Source organism: Myodes glareolus, chromosome 10, assembly GCF_982192425.1.
Source record: "Myodes glareolus chromosome 10, mMyoGla1.1, whole genome shotgun sequence".
NCBI classification, from domain to species: Eukaryota; Metazoa; Chordata; class Mammalia; order Rodentia; family Cricetidae; genus Myodes; species Myodes glareolus.
The window spans coordinates 67,580,376-67,600,287 of record NC_142035.1 but is presented as its reverse complement, the minus strand read 5'-3'; the positions used below and the strand labels follow the sequence as shown (position 1 = coordinate 67,600,287).

General features: G+C 36.7%; 1 protein-coding gene across 1 annotated transcript; it reads left to right on the top strand.

Annotated features, from left to right (window-relative positions):
• The first annotated feature begins 12,724 nt into the window (after nt 1–12,724).
• On the top strand, nt 12,725–13,645 carry LOC125416794 (olfactory receptor 4K3-like). The gene has a single exon (XM_048459962.3). It carries the CDS (start codon nt 12,728–12,730, stop codon nt 13,643–13,645), a length of 918 nt encoding a protein of 305 aa, XP_048315919.2. The 5' UTR covers nt 12,725–12,727.
• Nucleotides 13,646–19,912: the final 6,267 nt, after the last annotated feature.

Here is a 19,912-nt window from a genome sequence, read left to right as displayed (position 1 = left end):
ATCCCCTTGATCCCCTTATGTTGTCATATTGCTATTGCTAGAACTTCTAGCACTATATTGAAGAGGTATGGGGAGAGTGGACAGCCTTGTCTTGTTCCTGATTTCAATGGAATGGCTTTGAGTTTCTCTCTGTTCAGTTTGATGTTAGCTGTCGGCTTGCTGTAAATAGCTTTTATTATATTTAGGTATGATCCTTGTATCCCCAATCTCTCCAACACCTTTATCATAAAGGGATGTTGGATTTTGTCAAATGCTTTTTCAGCATCTAATGAGATGATCATATGGTTTATTTCTTTCAGTTTATTTATATGATGGATTACATTGATGGATTTGTGTATGTTGAACCAGCCCTGCATCTCTGGAATGAAGCTGACTTGATCATAATGGATAATTTTTCTAATGTGTTCTTGGATTCGGTTTGCCAGTATTTTATTGAGAATTTTTGCGTCGATGTTCATGAGTGAGATTGGCCTGTAGTTCTCTTTCTTGGTTGTGTCTTTATGTGGTTTTGGTATCAGGGTAACTGTAGCTTCATAAAAAGAGTTTGGCAATGACTCTTCTGTTTCTATATTGTGAAATACCTTAAGGAGTATAGGTATCAGCTCTTCTCGAAAGTTCTGGTAGAATTCTGCCTTGAAACCATCTGGCCCTGGGCTTTTTTTGGTCAGGAGGTTTTTGATAACCACTTCTAATTCTTTGCAACTAACAGGTCTATTTAGATTGTTTACCTGGTCTTGATTTAACTTTGGTAAATGGTATTTATCTAAAAACCAATCCATTTCTCATACATTTTCCAACTTTGTGGCATATAAACTTTCATAGTAAGATCTAATGATTCTCTGAATTTCCTCTATGTTTGTTGTTATGTCCCCCTTTTCATTTCTGATCTTATTAATTTGGGTGTTCTCTCTCTGCTATTTGATTAGTTTGGATAGGGGTTTGTCAATCTTGTTGATTTTCTCCAAGAACCAACTTTTTGTTTCGTTGATTTTTTAGATTGTTTTCTGTGTTTCTATTTTGTTGATTTCAGCCCTCAGTTTGATTATTTCCAATCTTCTACTCCTCCTGGGAGAGTCTGCTTCTTTTTTTCCAGAGCTTTGAGGTGTGCGGTTAAGTCTCCAATATGTGCTTTCTCCGTTTTCTTTAATTGGGCACTTAGTGCTATGAACTTTCCTCTTAGCACTGCTTTCATTGTGTCCCATAGATTTGAGTATGTTGTGTCTTTATTTTCATTAAATTCAAGGAAGACTTTAACTTCTTTCTTTATTTCTTCCTTGACCCAGGGATGATTCAGTAGTTGACTGTTCAACTTCCACACATTTGTAGGCTTTCTGGTGTTAGAATTGTTACTGAATTCTAACTTTATTCCGTGGTGATCCGACAAGACACAGGTGGTTACTAATATTTTTTTGTATCTATGGAAGTTTGCTTTGTTTCTGAGTATGTGGTCAATTTTTGAGAAGGTTCCATGAGCTGCAGAGAAGAAGGTATATTCTTTCCTTTTTGGGTGGAATGTTCTATAGATATCTGTTAAGTACATTTGATTCATTACCTCTAGTAATTCTCTTATTTCTCTGTTGAGTTTCTGTTTGATTGACCTGTCCATTGGTGAGAGAGGTGTGTTGAAGTCTCCTACTTTTAGTGTGTGTGGTTTGATGACTATCTTGAGTTCTAAAAGTTTTTCTTTTACATACGTGGGTGCTTTTATATTAGGGGCATAGATATTCAGGATTGAGACTTCCTCCTGATTAATTGTTCCTGTTATGAGTATAAAATGTCCATTTCCATCTCTTCTGATTGTTTTTAGTTTGAAGTCAGTTTTGTTAGATATTAGAATGGCCACGCCCGTTTGTTTCTTAGGTCCGTTTGCTTGGAAAACCTTATCCCAACCCTTTACTCTGAGTAGATGTCTATCTTTGTGGTTGAGGTGTGTTTCTTGTAAACAGCAGAATGTTGGATCCTGTTTTCGTATCCAATCTCTTAGTCTGTGCCTTTTTATAGGTGAATTGAGACCATTAATATTAAGTGATATTAATGACCATTGGTTGTTGATTCCAGTTATTATTTTGTGTGTGTGTGTGTGTAGTAGAGTTTGTGTGTTTTTCTTCTTTGAGTTGTGGTTGTGAAGGGTCGCTAAATGTCTGGGTTATTGTAGGCAGTTTTGGCAATTTTGGATTCCTTGGATTGCGATTTTCCTTCTATTACTTTCTGTAAGGCTGGATTTGTGGCTACGAATTGTTTAAATTTATTTTTATCCTGGAATATTTTGTTTCCTCCGTTGATAGTGAACGATAGCTTGGCTGGGTATAGTAGTCTGGGTTTGCATTCGTGGTCTCTTAGTTTCTGCAGTACCTCTATCCAGGATCTTCTGGCTTTCATGGTTTCCATAGAGAAGTCTGGTGTAAGCCTGATAGGTTTACCTTCATAAGTTACTTGACCTTTTTCCTTTGCAGCTCTTAAAATTCTTTCTTTAATCTGTATGTTTTGTGTTTTAATTATTATATGGCGAGGGGATGTTTTTTTCTGATCCATTCTATTCGGTGTTCTTTATGCTTCTTGAACCTTCATAGGAATATCGTTCTTTAGGTTGGGAAAGTTTTCTTCTATAATTTTGTTGAATATATTTTCTGGTCCTTTGATCTGCAGTTCTTCTCCTTCTTCAATCCCTATTATTTGTAGATTTGGTTTTTTTATTGTGTCCCAGATTTCCTGAATGTTTTGTCAAAAGAATTTGTTGGATTTGCCGTTTTCTTTGACCAGAGCATTTATTTTCTCTATGGTATCTTCAGAATCTGAGATTCATTCTTCTATCTCTTGTATTCTATTGGTTATGCTTGATTCTGTAGTCTCCGTTCGTTTACCTAGGTTTTCCATATCAAGCCGGTTCTCGGTTTGCGTTTTCTTCATTGCCTCCATTTCAGTTTTCAATTCTTGAATGGTTTCCTTTACCTGTTTGATTGTTTTTTCTTGGTTTCTCAGGGTATCATTCATGGATTTACTTATTTCTTCAAACTTTTTGTTATATTTCTCATCTATTTCTATACTCATTTCTTCAAACTTTTTGTTATAGTTCTCATCCAATTCTTTAAGGGAGTTATTCATATCCTGTTTAAGGGACTCTATTGCTTTCATAATGGCACTTTTTTCCACTTCTTCTTGGTTAAGGTGTTCAAGTCCTTCTATTGTAGGGTCCTTGGGATCTGGTCTTTTTATATTGTTTTTCAGATTGTTGGATGAGGTCATGCCTTGGCGTCTGCCCATCTCTTACTTCAAATGCTCTCTATTGGAACTTCTGGTACTGGTTCAGGTTCCCTTCTTGGGCAGGGAGTTCACTGACAGAATGCCCACCTTTCCTCAGGCAGGCTATTGAAGCACAGGCACTCCCTCTTTCCGGGATGCGCTTACAATGCAGGCCCAGCTTGTAAGGCAGGTGAGCTGGGGAAATTTTATGGCCCCAGGGGGAAGGGAGATATAGGAATTCGTACCTGGATGGGAGCTGGGATGGCAGGCGGGAGGGGGGAGCCAGCACTGCAGAGTGACCTGGGCGTCTATGGGGTCGGGGAACGCCCAAGGTCCTCCTTACCGGGACCCTACCAGGGGCCCGAAGCAAACTCACCCCTCCGATGGCCCTCTGCTAGAAGTCAGGGCCCCTGCTGGTCAGGAATGTGGCTGAGCTGGCACCTGGACCACCTGTCCTCAGGGAGGCCTTTAAGACCCAGGAACTGCCTCCAGCCGGGCTGTGCCTACAGCCTAGGCCCAGCTTGCAAGGCAGCTGAGCTGGGGAAATTTTATGGCCCCAGGGGGAAGGGAGAAATATAGGAATTCGTACCTGGATGGGAGCTGGAATGGCAGGCGGGAGGGGGGAGCCAGCACTGCAGAGTGACTTGGGCGTCTATGGGGTCAGGGAATGCCCGAGCTCCTCCTCACTGGGACCCTGCCATGGGCCCGAAGCAAACTCACCCCTCCGATGGCCCTCTCGTATCCAGGGTTTTTTTAAATCCATTTTGATAACCTGTATCTTTATAGAGGTGAATTGAAACCACTGATATTAAGAAATATTAATGACCAGTGATTGTTCTTTCCTGTTATATTTGGGTTGGTGGCAGTGGTTGTGTTAGTGTTTTTGTCTTCTTTGGATTTTGCTGGTGTGAGATTACTTTTGTCTTTGTTTTCAAGTATGTATTTAGCTTCATTAGGTTGCTATTATTTAGGTAGTACTTTCTATAGGGCTAGACTTGTAGAAAGGTATTGTTTAAATCTGTTTTTGCATGGAATATCTTGTTTTCTCTGTCTATGGTAAGTGAACGTTTTGCTGTATATAGTAGTCTGGGTTGGCATTCATGGAAACTTAGTGTCTGCACTATGCCTGTCCAGAACCTTCTGACTTTCAGAGTTTTTATTTAGAAGTAATGTGTAATTTTGATAGGACTGCTTTTATATGTTACATGGACTTTTTCCTTTGCAGCACTTAGCATTCTGTTTTCATTTTTTATCTTTAGTGTTTTGATTATTATATGCTGAGGGAACTTATTTATGGTACAGTCTTCTTGCTGTTCTGTAAATTTCTCATACCTTCATAGGCATATCCTTCTTTGGGCTGGATAAGGTTTTTTTTCTGTTTTTTTTTTTGAGAAGTCTTTCTTTGTTGCTTTGGGGCCTGTCCTGGAACTATCTGTTGTAGACCAGGCTGGCCTCAAACTGACAGAGATCTGCCTGCCTCTGTCTCCTGAGTGCTGGGATTAAAGGCATGTCCACCACTGCCCAGCAAAATATGTAGTCCAGGCAAGCCTCAAACTCCAGATCCTCCTGCCTCTGCCTCCTTCTGAAAATCCTACCAGCCTGCACCAAGAGAACAGGCCTATATTTTTATTCTATATATTTTCTGTGCCTTTGACCTAAACTTCTCTGTCTGTCCCAATTATTCTCAGGTTTGATATTTTTATGATGTCTCAGATTTTCCTGGATGTTTTATGTTAATAATTTTTTGGCTTTAACAATTTTGACAGATGAATCTATTTCTCTTTTATATCTTCAATCCCTGATATTTTCTCTTCCATGTCTTTCATTCTGTTTGCTTACTTGCTTCTGTAGTTCCTATTTGATTAGCTTGATTTTTCCTTTTCTTAAATTTCCTTGATTTGTGTTGGGTTTATTGCCTCTATTTCAAATTTCAAGTCTTGGACTTGTTTGATATTTTTTTTCTTGAATTTTTTAGCTTTAAGGGATTTATTGATTTCTCTCAATTTTTGCTTGTCTCTTCCTACATTTTTGATGGAATTTTAAATTTATTCTTTAAGTACATCTATCATCTTTACGAAGTTACTTTTAAGGTCATTTCCTTCTGCTTCATCTGTGTTGAACTCTTCAGTAATTGCTGATGTATTATCACTATTTCTAGTGATGGCCAATTGCTTTCTGTGTTGCTGAATATATTCTTTTGATTTTATCTAGGAACTGGGTGTCTCTGTTGCTTTGAAGTCTGTCTTGGAACTAGCCCTTGTAGACCAGTCTGGCCCCAAACTCACAGAGATCTGCCTGCCTCTGCCTCCGAAGTGCTGGGATTAAAAGCAAGTGCCTCTACTGCCTGGCTATGTTGAATACACTGCCATCTATGCATATCTTCCTCCAATCTGTACCAATGGGGACTGTATCTCTGGTAGTTGTTCTTCCTCCAGGTATGTTTGGGGCCTCTTCCTCCTGGTGCCTGTGGCTCTGATAGTTGCTGTTTAGGCTTTGGAAATGGTTGACTGGAGAAGTTGTAACTGCTTTGTCACTGAGCTTGCTTGCTGAGGGTAGGGGCATTGCAGGGGCTAGGAACTAGTGAGAAGGGCTCTCCAGCCAGGATCTCAGGTGTTCCCAAAGCAGTAATATTTCAAAGCACTAAGTATAGTATTTTGACATTTCTTGCTTATATTTTTCTAAAATATATTATAATTTTTAAAGCAACATCTGTACCATAGCAATCTCATTGCAATTCAATTATTGCTTTCAAATTCAAAGGTCCTAGAATACCTTATATATAATAGCAAATTTGTATAATAGTAAAAACTTTACTATTTATCCCATAATATCATATTGTGTTAGATACTGAAAAATTCATCCTTTACATAATACATGTTTCTCTGCATTTGTTGCATCTTAATTTTAATGGGGAAATTAGAAATATTGTGTTAAAATACAGCAACTTCTATTGGAAAGGATAAGCTGGAATAATCATTTATTTCCTATGTTAGGTTGGTAAGATGAAAAATGTGTAAAGAATTTCTCATACATCATATTTCCTGGTGTGATTCTAATTTGAAATTTGTTTTGAAAAGTTACTCAAATGCATCCTTCCTTATTTTTAGTAGTATCATTATTGCTTAAATATTAGAAGTCTGTGACACATTCTAAACTATTGCGTGTATTCTGGTCTCTTACTCTAGCTCACACTGTTTATTTCTTCAAATTTTATGTTGTCCATGCTACATTATTCTATCACATATCCACTACTCTTCAGGAATTTTTCTGTTGGTCCATGGATTAGTTCTCTGTGAATTAAGAGTTTACATACTTTTAGATGTTTCTTACTATATTTTGATATCTTAGTTTATTCAGAGCTTCAAATACATTGGAGTATTTTAAGAATGTATACATATTTATGTTTATGGCACTTTTCATATATAACCATTACAGATTTTTCTTGGTTGCTAACATTATCTTGTTTTATATATATAATATCCCTCATTTTTCTTAATTTTTGAGACAATTGTTTAAGGAGGCAATTCATTACTAAATTTTGGTACTTCCTTTAAACCAGCATTTCATGATTTAGATTCATGACTGCTTTGCAAAATATTGTTATTCCATAGCTCAAAATAATCCTACCTTTTGGTTTTAGTGTTTTTCATTTTTTCTTTTTACTTTTGTTTTTGTTGTTCTTTATTATCTATTTAATTATTTTACATGCAGACAACAGTTTCTCTTCCCTTCCATCCCCCCAAGCTCTACGCCTACTACCCAACTATCTCCCTTCCTCTCCTGTTTTTATTCAGAAAAGGGCAGGCCTACCTACAAAGCATGGCATATCAAATTGGAGTAAGATGAAGCATCTAACCTTTTATTAAGTCAGGGCAGTCAAGCCAATATGAAGAATAGTGTACTAAATACCAGCAAAAAAGACAGATCTTATTCCAACTTCTAGGTCCCTTGAGAAGATCAAGCTACACAAGTTCACAAATATGCAGAGGGCCTAGCTCAGTTCCATGCAGACTCCCTGATTGTAGTTTAAGTCTCTGTGAGCACCTATGTAACCAAATTATTTAATTCTGTGGATTTTGTAGTGAGGTCCTTGATTCCTCTGGCCCAACAATCAGTCCTTCCTCTCTTCAACAGGATTTCCCAAGCTTGGCCTAATGTTTAGTTTGGTTCCCTGCATTTGTGTCCAATAGTTTTTGGATGAAGCCTCTCTGATGACTTTTCAGTTAGGTGCCAATCTATAAGTTTAGCAGAATATTGTATGGCATCATATATTAGTAATTTTTTTTCTCCAATAGTGTTTGGTTCTGTCCTAGGCATCTATGCCACGTTACCTCTAGGTGCTGGCACTACAGGCAGCACCAATATTGGGTCCACTCTTCTGGCATGGATTTCAGGCTATACCAGTCATTGGTGAGCCACTCCCACACTCTTTGTGTCTTCTTACCCAGCTTATTCCATAGGCTGAACAGACTGTAGGTTCAGCCTTATGTGGCTTGGTTGGTGTACCAAGCAGCTCACACGTACTCTTGCCTGATCAAAAAAGGTAGTCATTTCAGGCCAATTATTCACTTTTGCTAGCAATCTTAGCTGATATTATCAATAGGACAAAACAACAGCCTACAGAATGGGAAAAGATCTTTACTATCCCCACTTTTTACAGAGTTCTGCCTGTCAAATATATAAACAACTCAAGCACATAGACACATAATAATCAAAATAAAAGCTAGTATACCGATTTAAAAAAAAACAAAGAATTCTCAACAGAAAATTCACAAATGGCCAAGAAACACTTAAGAAATTCTCACCATCCTGAGTCATAGAAAAATGCAAATCAAAACTAAATTGAGATTTCATTTGAAACCTGTCATAGTGGCTAGGATAAATAATGCAATTACCAGCCCAGCATTCTGAGCAATGGGAATACTCCTCCATTTCTGGTGGAAGTGAAAATTTGTGTAGCCACCATGGAAATCAATATGGTGTTCCTCACGATATTTGGAATAATTCTACATCAAGACCCACCTATCACACTCTTGGGCATAAAGGATGCTCAACTATATCACAAGGACACTTGCCTAACTATGTTTGTAGCAGTTTTAATTGTAATAACCAGAACCTGGAGACAACCTAGATATCCCTCAGCTAAAGAATGGATAAGGAAGGTTTGGTATATTTACACAATGTATTATTACTCAGTTGTTAAAATAATTGACATCATAAAATTCAAAGAAAATGCATAGAAGTAGAAAAAAAATCAAACTGAGTAAGCTAACCCAGACCCAGAAAAACAAATATGATACGTACTCACTTATAAGTGGATATATCTGTAAAGTAAGGGATGACCATGCTATCATCCACAGATTCAGAGAGGCTAGATAACAAGGAAGGCTCAAGGGATACACCTAGATTTCCCGGGAAAGAAAAAAATAGAAGAAATTTCATGAGTGTAATGGTGGCATGTGGGGATGGGAAAATGTGAAAGAGGTAGGCTGAGGTGGAGGGAGAGTGTTTTAAAGAACAAGTGGAAAGTGGGGTCATTTTGAATTCAGGTTGAAACCCTCTGCAAGGGAAACTCCTGAAATCTATAAGGATAAACCCAGCTAAATTTTTGTTTGTAGTCAGAAGCTGGAAACTTAAAAATTCCATTCAAGTAATCTTAAACAAATAATTTCTTAATGCTTCCTGTCTTGTTAATATTCTTTATATAGAAGCCAATCAGAAGATTTAGCAATTCATATGTTATATTCATTTCATTTAATTACTGTGGATATAGGCCTTTTAATCTCATGTGGTTTCATCAAAGATTTTTGCAAAATGCTGCAGTCAAAAAGTTTTTTTTTCACATCCTAGAATTAAGTAGGGAAATCACATTGACACACTTGATATTTATATAGACAGAACCATAAGCATCATATAAAATGACTTAAACACATGGAAAAAAGAGACAGCAAAACCAGTCACAAATGTTAGTCAAGGAAATACTCAAAGTAGAATCAAATATTGACTTTCAAAATCCAGAGGAATGAGTTGCTTTTAAGTAAGATTAATTTGAAAGCAAATACTTGAAATTCATAGGTACTTGTTTAGAAAACCAGTATGTGACCTTGATAAAAAATTAACATTGTTTCAAAAAAAATTTTAAATTGATATATGAATTAAAATTGATTAATATAATCCTTCTCACAATTATAGAAAATATAATTTATGTTGATGATAAGAGACACAAAACAAAGATAACAAGAAGCAAAATGTCAAAGCAACAAAGCAACAATAAAAACAACAAATTCTACAATAATGTCAAAAATAAGATTGGAAGTGATTATTGAATATGCCATTGAGACTTGTAATTATCTTTCTCTAAAAATATCTATAGAAAGGGAATATAGAAATGAAATAAAGGGTGATGATGGCCTTACCAATAAGAAGTTGGAAAGAAAATTCTAATTAGAATGCACAGAGAAAGCAAGAGACTGAAATATTTATTCGTTTTCTTGCTTATTGTTATTTTTATTGATTTTTTATCATGAAATATTCTACTCATGATTTCTCATACCCCAACTCTTCCCATAGTCTACTCACATACCCTCCATTACACTAACTGCTCTATTCTTTTGCTCTATTCTTTTTCTCTCTACATAGAAAAACAAACAGGCAAAAAACAAGAAAAGAAAAGAAATCAAAGTAAAATATATAAAAAAGGAAAATAAAAAGAAATACATAAACACACAGAAAAACACAAAATCAAAACCAACAGTTTAAAAACAGACCAATAAGACAAAAGATATCCAAACAAAGCAATATGAGACAAAAAGTCTACACAAGTAACTGTATACTTAGAAAACTACATGCAGAGTTGAAAATTAGTTTTTGAAATGTATGAAATTAAAATTATATTTAATGATAGAATTATGTATAAAAAGTTGAAAGAAGATTTTTAACGATTTTAGGAACACAGATTCCATAAAAATTTCTAATATGCAATTTCACTATAGGTGTGTCTATCAAAACATAATGGTTTCACCTTAATTATATATAATGAAATAAATTAGATAAAGGACAAATTGTGCAACCTAAAATGAATTTATTTGTCAGATCCATATGTGTGGTAGCGGTTGATCATAAAGTATCAAAAGAAAGTGAGAAAGAAAAAATTCTTTGTTGACATTTCCAGGTGTGGAGATAATTGTCTAAATGGATATGTGAATTGTGTAACTACAGATATGTTTTTTCTCTTTTTGAAATAATTATTACATTTATTAATGTGGGATCATGTGTCATAAATGTAGGCATGTCCGTATATGTACTCACACCAATGCAACAGCACGTGTGTGGAGATCAGAACACAATTGAGTGAGCAGCTTCTACCCCTCTACATTGTGGATTCCTAAGATTAACTCAGGTCATCTGGCTTGGCAACAAGTGAAATTAACTGCTGTGGCATCTACCTAAAGTTGTCATAACACAAACAAAATATTATCTCATTTTTATAAAATTTTCTAAAATTAGAGGAACAATTATTCTTTATTATGAGCTCTCATATTCAATTCAAGAAAACTTGGAGGTCAGGAATCCCCAAGGACTATGAAAGCAAAACGCTTTCCAACTGCATAGTCCAATTTAATGCGGAGAATGGGAAACTTTCCAAGGCAGATATGACTTTTGTCATTGTATATAAGCCACACTGAGGTGAAACACATCAGCATCACTGGTCATAGCAGAAACAATGACGTACGAGTTTCAGATTCAAGGGAAAATCAAAGGAAACATCATCCAAAAGGGAAGATTTGTTTTATAAGGTGATTCTTGTAGTATGAATACATCACAACCTGATTGTCATACTTTCATTTTTTATTGCAACTACTAATTTAAAGTTTGTTTGTTTGCTTTAGTAGCACATTTTTAAATACTTCGTAAGTTTACAGTGTTTATTCATATTTTTTAATTGTTGTGCTTGACAAAATGTCCTTGAGACATTTGGAAACATAAAGCAGTTTTATATGATCACATCTCTTTAGGATAATCTTCAAAATACCAAGTCTCTCAACAGAGAAAATCATTGTACTCACAGGCCACTAAACTTACTCTATTGTTATATGATTATTATTTGATTTTGGATCCTTTATTTTCTCAAAATACAGAGAATACATTAGGGAAGCAGTTATTAGAATTTAAAGGAATATGACAGTTATACCAATTAGAATAACTATAATTCACTAAGAATTCACCAATTAAAATAGATATGTAAAAATGTTGTTGATATTCAAATAGTAAAACATGTTCAATTTTAAACACAATAAAATTAACTTTATATAAACCTGGCCATTTTTACTACTTAAATTGATCATTTTTACTTATTTGTTCTTGTATTAAAATAGCAAAGTACCTTGCTAGAAATGTCATTGATTTTATTGGACTTCTTAAAATTAAAATTCCTATAATTTATTTCATAATCAGGAAGCAATATTGGGGAATTGGAATCAGAGACACCTCATTGTATACTACAGTTTTACTAATTTGTGAAACTGATTGAAACAGAAAATCAATAATCATTATTATTACTATTATATGTCAAGTATTAACAAGGAAATCACAAAATATCCACTAGATTGTTAATATCTTAATTTTCAATTTTCAAGTCTAACATTAGAAGGAAAGGTGGAGATATTAAGATATTTATGTCAAAATACATAAATAATGAGTGAGAGTCAAGGAAGGAAGAAAGGAAAAAGAAGTAAAGAAACAAAGTTAGAAAGGCAGAAAAAGCAGCTTTCATGAATGAATTATTCAAACTATTATATATAATCTCACCATTTCGAGTTGAAAGGCTGTAAGTATACGACAAAAAGTAACATCCATCAGAACTAGCAATATATTATTGTTTAGAGATAAAATCCAATGATTATAACCAAAGTTCAAGGAAATACAATGCTAAAAACTTGTCCTCGGCTTGTGTTTTCTTAGTTTATTTGATGATCCATTTTCATTCAGTTTACATTTTTAAAAAATTTACTCAATTGTATCTCTTTAACATAACCATATATTTATTGGGGCCTATGAATTTTGTGTTTATGTTTGAAATATAAAAAAGGCTTATCATTCTTGTATTATGGCATTCAAGAAAAGACACTGTGAATATATCTCAGGTATTCCGTTAAGAAAATTGTCTCTGAATTCCATGCCAAAAACACAGATTTATGGTGGGAAAATGTAAAGAGAATGATTGTTACTGATATTTTCCATAAAATACTCATTTACATACCAATACAGACTATTTTTCAGATGGGTAGTAGGTTTCACATATTCAGTGAAAATATTTAATTAGAAAAGATGTACAAATTCAAGGAAGTTACTTTAACTGACTGGGTAGAAAGCTTAAATATGATGTGTATTCTTCTTACCTGATTATGACCATTAAGTTATTGTTTCTGTTTCAGGAATTCTTAATTAGGTTTTGTCTCTCTAAGCATTTGGAAGCCCAGTGAAGAAAATGGAAGAAACAAACCAGTCTGTGGTGTCTGAATTCATTTTTCAGGGACTTTGTACCTCAAGGGAACTGCAGATTTTTCTCCTGTTGCCGTTTTCCACCCTCTACCTGATGATTGTGGTAGGCAACCTCTTTGTGGTGATATTAATCATCATTGATCACCATCTCCATTCTCCTATGTATTATTTGTTAGCCAATCTCTCATTTATTGACTTTTGCCTTTCCTCAGTTACTACCCCCAAAATGATCACAGACCTTATACAAGAAAACAAAACCATTTCCTTTGGAGGCTGCATGAGCCAGATCCTCGGTGTGCATTTCTTTGCAGGGGGTGAGATGGTTCTTCTTGTGACAATGGCCTATGACCGCTATGTGGCCATCTGCAGGCCACTCCACTACACCAGCATCATGGACAGACAGAAGTGCATCTGCCTGGTTGTGATATCGTGGATCATTGGATTTGTGCATGGCATTAATCAACTGATCCTGGTTTTAGAACTACCTTTTTGTGGACCTAGAGTTATAGACAGCTTTTTCTGTGATATTTCGTTGGCGATGCAATTAGCCTGCATGAATACTGATACTCTGGGAATCATAATAAATGCTGAGAGTGGTGTTTTAGCAGTAACTTGTTTAATTTTTTTGCTGATATCTTACACTTACATTCTACTAACTATTCAGCTTCACTCTAAAGATGGTTCATCAAAGGCACTCTCTACCTGCACCTCCCATATCATAGTAGTTGTGCTATTCTACGGTCCTGTCATTTTCATCTATCTGTGGCCAGTTAGCATCACTCGGGTGGATAAGATTCTTTCTGTGTTTAATACAGTCATCACACCTCTCCTGAATCCAGTCATCTATACACTGAGAAATAGAGATATTAAGAATGCCGTAAAGAAGCTGATAAATCACATGTAAGTTCTGCGATAATTTTTAGGTATCTTGTGTTTTCAACAAATTCATTGAATGCACATAATTTTATATGAATTTTAGTCAAAACTGAATTGCATAGCATCTTATTTCTAAAATCTATATGATGTATTTTGTATATAGTTGTGAAAATAACCAGTATAAAATTATATTCAAAATTGTAATACTTACAGGTTTATCACATAGAATGAGTATTGCTTTGTGTAATATATATATATATATATATATATATATATATATATGTATATAGTTGTGTAGGTCACTTTGATTAGATTGTTAGTAACACAATACCCCTTGAATAATATATCAATCTTACCATCTTTTAAAATATGGTATTATATATCAATCCTAATTCTATGTAGCAGAAGTTATTGAAGATATCTGTGCAGACTGCAGCCACTTAGAACTCAAAATGCTAAACAAAGCACATCATAAATTTATTTGCCTTATATTGATATAATCTGTGTCAGTTTTCAAGTCTTAACTATTCATATGGATTCTGAACTTTCCTATATTGTGTACCATAATTGAAAGAACAATCTTTTTATAATATTTCAATGTACTTTCTTCAGTTCACAAATTTTTTGCATGATATTGATTTTGTTCTATATAATGTAATGACATAATTAACAAAGTCAGTTGAGTAAACATTATATGTTCTTTTACATTTTGTTTTCTTTTGTTTTTCAAGACAGGCTTTCTCTGTAGCTTTGGAGCCTGTGCTGGAACTAGCTCTTGTACAACAAGTTAGCCTCAAACTCACAGAGATCTGCCTGCCTGTGCCTCCCCAATCCCAGGTTTAAAGGCATGCACCACCATCTTGTGGTTACATTATATGTTTTTGATAATATGGTATTCGTAATAATTCATATTATATACAATTTGGGGTAATGTGTTATTTGCTGAATGAACTATATTTATACATGTTTACAATAGTTGAATTCTAGCTCATGTATAAACATATATGAAAGTCTGAACTTCTGAAATTTCCTGACAATATTTCAGGAGCTAATGGTTAAATTCAACCTGTATGTATAGCCTAATAAGCTAAAGAGGTTGTCATAATATGAATTATCTAACAAAAACACACAAACACCTGTACCATATTTTGCTGAAATCATATGACTACAAATAAGCATTGCTCATGTCTGGTCAGACTTTGATGTATATATATATGTGTAGATCCTGGTATCTTTTTCAGAAGAAATTATCTCTAGTGAGATTATAAACTTAACCCTCAAAAGTTTTGTCACTATATTTTTATTAAATATGTTCTTTGAGAATATCTGTAATAAGATGATTACATCTGATATAATCCTTTACCTCTTATATCCCTCCCAACCTTATTATGCTCTTCCCAGCCACACAAACCACAGGACTACCTTTCTATATTTACCTATTTTGTTTTGTTTTGTGATTCACTGCAATAATCCATTGACATTAGTGCATCCATTGTTTGCAACTCTCCCTGTGACACTATGAGTGCAGTAGAGGGTAGAACTGAAGAAAACAGCTAGCACTGCTCCAGAAACATCAGTAGCTCACAGTTCAACAAGGAGATGTAGCAGTACATGGGTATGCTCTGATCTTTGATTACTATTTACTATATTCTTGTATGGTGTCCATGTTATGTAGCTTTGGGATTATAAATGCATTAGCAGTGCCAAGTCTACAAGATTGCATTTCATAGTTCTTGCATTCTTACTAAACTCTTTCTCATTATTTCTCAGGTTTATTTTATAAGCAAATTTTAACATACAGACAGCTTGCCTTCACTTGCTCATGGTAATACTTCAACAACAGAACACCTTAAGGACTCTTTTCTAAACTAAATAATTGAACTGTAAAATGACCTCTTATTACCTGCGTAGTTAATAAGGATATAAATTTTATTTAAATTTTAACAATTATCTTAGTGACATTACTTGTATTTGATGTGTTTCAGGAAGAAGAATGGAGACCAGTAAGATAGTTCACTTGATCATGGTGTATGTTTTTTTTATATGTTCTTGGATCTGGTTTGCCAGTATTTTATTAAGTAATTTTGCATCATGTTCATGAGGGAAACTGGTCTGTAATTATCTTTCTTATTTGTGCCTTTGTGTGGTTTGGGTATCAGGGTAGCTGTAGCTTCATAAAAAGATATTGGCAAAGTTACTTTTGTTTCTGCTGTTTGGAACCATCTGAGAAATATTTGTATTAGCTCATTTTTGAAGTTCTGGTAGAATTCTATACTGAAACCATCTGGTCCTGGACTGTTTTGGTTGGGAGACTTTTGATGGCTGCTTCTATTTCCATAGGGGCTATAGGTCTATTAATTTGTTTATCTGCTCTTGATTTAATTTGGTTATGTGGCACTTATCCAGAAAACTTTCCATTTTTTTATTTTTCCAATTTTCTGTTGTGTATGTTTTTAGAGTAGGACCTGATGATTTTCTGGATATTATCAGTTTCTGTTGTTATACCCCCCTTTTCATTTCTGATTTTCTATATTTGGATATTGTCTCTGTGTCTTCTTCCTTCACCTTAGTAGCATGGGTGCTGGGGTGTCACACAGTATACCCGCTTGTTCAAACAGTCCCACCAACAAAATATTCATTGCAATGAGTTATCAGTCTGGCTCAAGGCTATTGAGAAAACATAATCCTTGAGCCCTCATTAAAACTCCTCTCATATATCCTGTTGTTGTCCCACATCATTGGTATCCTACATTTATCATTCTACAGGACCAATCCCTTCATGCACTCTTGCAGGTTGTAAATTGAGTAGATGTTGGGGTGGGCTAAACCAGGGCCCAGAATGTGGGTCTGGGCAATAACTAAGTTGGTTGGTCCGGGTCACTGGAACTGCACCTGCTCAGGCAAGGGGCAGAGACAGCTCCTTTAGGATCATTCCCTGGTAAGAAGTGGGGCCATCTCTACACAGTGTGGAAGATAGCTCTTTTATGTGGGTCAAGGCCAGCTCTGCTACTGCAGTGACCAGTAAGTCACAGGGCCAGCTATCCTAGTTCCAGCAAAAGGTGCCATCAATTCATCATGGCCTTCAGATTTCAATGCACATGGTTCCTATGGCCCTCTTTGGCAACACAAGCCATGGACATCATCACAGACCCCAGGTGCAACAGGACCATGGACCCAGAAATTGTCATGGCAGCAGCTCATGCCTGGATGTCACTATGGCCCTGGTGACAGCAAAGGACACCCAGATCAGTATGGTCCTGGCAGCAGCAAGGCTTTCAGACACATACATGGTCTCTGGTAGCTCTCCATACCCTTCACAACCACACAGCCTTTGGTTATAACAAGAACCACAGATATCAACTCAGACCCTAGCGCATGTTGAACGACAGACCCAGACATTGCCCTGTGTAGCAGCCTGGGTCTGGACAATACCACAGTCCTGTCTGGCAGCATAGAACACCCAAATCAGCATGGACCCAGTGGTGTCACTAGACCCCTGGCACCTGTGTGTCCTTTGATGTTACCATGAGCCACAGATTTCAACACAGTCCTCAACTGTGGTAAGACCATATTCCCAGAAAAGGTTCCTGGTAGCGTCTGGCCCTAAATGTCCCCGTGACCCAGGTGACAGCACAGGCCACTCAGAGCATCATGGTATCCTGGTCAGTGTCACCTTTACACATGAATATGGTCCCAGGTAGCAATCCAGGCACCTGGCATCTGCAGGGGTCCTTTATGGTATCAGTAGTAAAGGAGACCAGCACAAACCCTGAGTGTGGCAGGGCCATAGAACCAAACATGGCCCTCTGCATGGCATTGCATTTGTATGAATAAATCTTGACTGAGGATCAGAAAAGTAAAACAGCCACATAGGTCAGTCTTATAGACCAATCAGCAATAACACACACCTTTAATTCCAGTACCCACACTAGCTTGCCATAGAAACCAAGTGCTAGTGGTATATGCCCTTAATCCCAGAACTAGAGAAGATTATAAAATGAGAAAAGACAGCTCTCAGTCACAGTCTCATTTTGAGATTTCCTGGAGTCAGGATCACCATTTTCAGAGTGAGTTTGAGGTAGGAGCCAGTGGCTAGATGCTTTGTTTTTCTTGTCTTTAGATTGAATGTCAGTATCTGTCTCTGAGTTTTTATTAATCATGGTTCAGCCCTCAGCAGCATTTTTGGTCTGGACGGCACCATGGAATCTTATGGCAGGGCATGCTACTCAGATCTTCATGGCCCCAGTTACAGCATGATCCTCAGATAACCACATGGCCTCAGATGATAGCCCAGACCCTGGGAATTTGCACAGCCTTCCAGAGTATCAAGATCATAGACTCAGATATGATGACACAGAACATCATCATAGACCCAAATGGCAACACAGACAATCCAGATTGCCATGGCCATGTGGGGCAGTGTGGAAATCAGATACCAACATACCCATGAGTCTGCCCAGACCCCAGTAATCAGCACGGCCTTCAGTGGTTACTGAAGACAAATATCAAGAAAGACTCTGGCTGCTCAAAGGCCATAAACCCAAACAGGGCCTGTGGCTGGAGCTTGGAACAGATGCCATCATGTCCCCTAGTGGAAGCACAGAACACTCAAATCAACATGGCCCTAGTGGTGAAATGCCCTCAAACAACAAACTGATCACAGGTGACAGACCAAACTCTGGGCACCCCCATGGTTTTCGTGGCAATGTAGGTCATGGACATCATCAATACAGACTTTATCTGCAGTAGGATCACAAATCCAGACATGGCCTCAGGCAACAAGCCAAGAGCAGATGCCGCCTTGATTCTGAAGCCAAGCAGACCACCAAGTGTTAAAAGCCATGAAGTCTACAGCAGATGACAACTAGCATTCAGGTGTAAACACACCAGCAGAATGATGCTCTGATGGAGGAGAATGCCACCCAGTCAGGGCCTTGAGAACCACCAATTCTAAAAACTGTTGCTTCTGTCTGGAATTTTACATTTGCTAAAGCAACAAATGTGTCTCCCCAAAAGCAGTACTATAGTGTTTAATTTTATATATGTATGTGCAATGTTATGATTGCATCTCATTCTTAGGGGCACATATATCCATGACGGTCAGAAAAATGACTTCTCATTAATTTGTATAATTTTGAAATATAGAAAATATACTAGGATATGTTTTATAACTAGATCTATTATCTAATAATAACTCTAAGGTACTTAAAAGCTTTGTTCCTTTTACTGAGACTAATATCAGAAAACAATTTCTCCTCAGTCTAAGACAAACCACACACAATTAGCATGGTTTTACCTTAGAGCAAGTTCAAACCAGACTAACAGTTTTTATATATAGATTTTAAGTTAAAAACTTTATAGTTGGACAAGAAAATCCACCTTGGGATTCCTGGCCAGCAAGAGAGAGTGAACTTCTAGCAGACATCCATTGGAGAAGGGGTGAGTTTGCTACTGGCCCGAGGGCTTCGGCTAGGAGGAATTCAGACTTTCCCCGCCCCCCTGGACTTTCTGGTCACCCAGCAGAGGTGGCTCCTCCCTGTGGAGCTCTCCCGAATCCCGTTCCAACCTTTATCCAGGTACACCTTCCTCTCTTCTCCCCTCCTCTCTGGGGCCACAAGATCTCCCCAGAGCAACTCCCTTGCTCACTGGGCCTGGGCTATGAGTGCAACCAGGCAGGAGGGAGAGCCTGTGTTTCAATAGACTGCCTGAGGAAAGGTAGGCTTTCTATCAGTGAAGTCCCTGCCCAACAAGGGAATCTGACCTGGTACCAGAAGATCCAATAGAGAGCATTTGAAGGAAGAGATGGGCAGACGCCAAGGCAAGAACTCCTCCAACAATCTAAAAAACAACATGAAAACACCAGATCCCAATGACCCTACAATAGAAGGACTTGAACCTCATAATTCAGAAGAAGTGGAAAAAAATGCCATTATGAAAGAAAGAGAGTCCCTTAAACAGGATATGAATAACTCCCTTAAAGAACTGGATGAGAAGTACAACAAAAAGATTGAAGAAATGAGTAAAGAAATGGATGAGAAATATAACAAAAAGTTCGAAGAAATGAGTAAATCCATGAAAGATACACTGGGAAACCAAGAAAAAACAATCAAACAGGTAATGGAAGCAGTTCAAGAATTGAAAACTGAAATGGAGGCAATGAAGAAAACAAAAAAACGAGGGCCGGCTGGATATGGAAAATCTAGGTAAACGAACAGAGACTACAGAATCAAGCATAACCAATAGGATACAAGAGATGGAAGAACGAATCTCAGATTCTGAGGACACCATAGAGAAA

Coding starts and splice junctions, on each gene's coding strand:
- LOC125416794 (XM_048459962.3), top strand. CDS start 12,728: ATGGAAGAAACAAACCAGTCTGTGGTGTCTGAATTCATTTTTCAGGGA.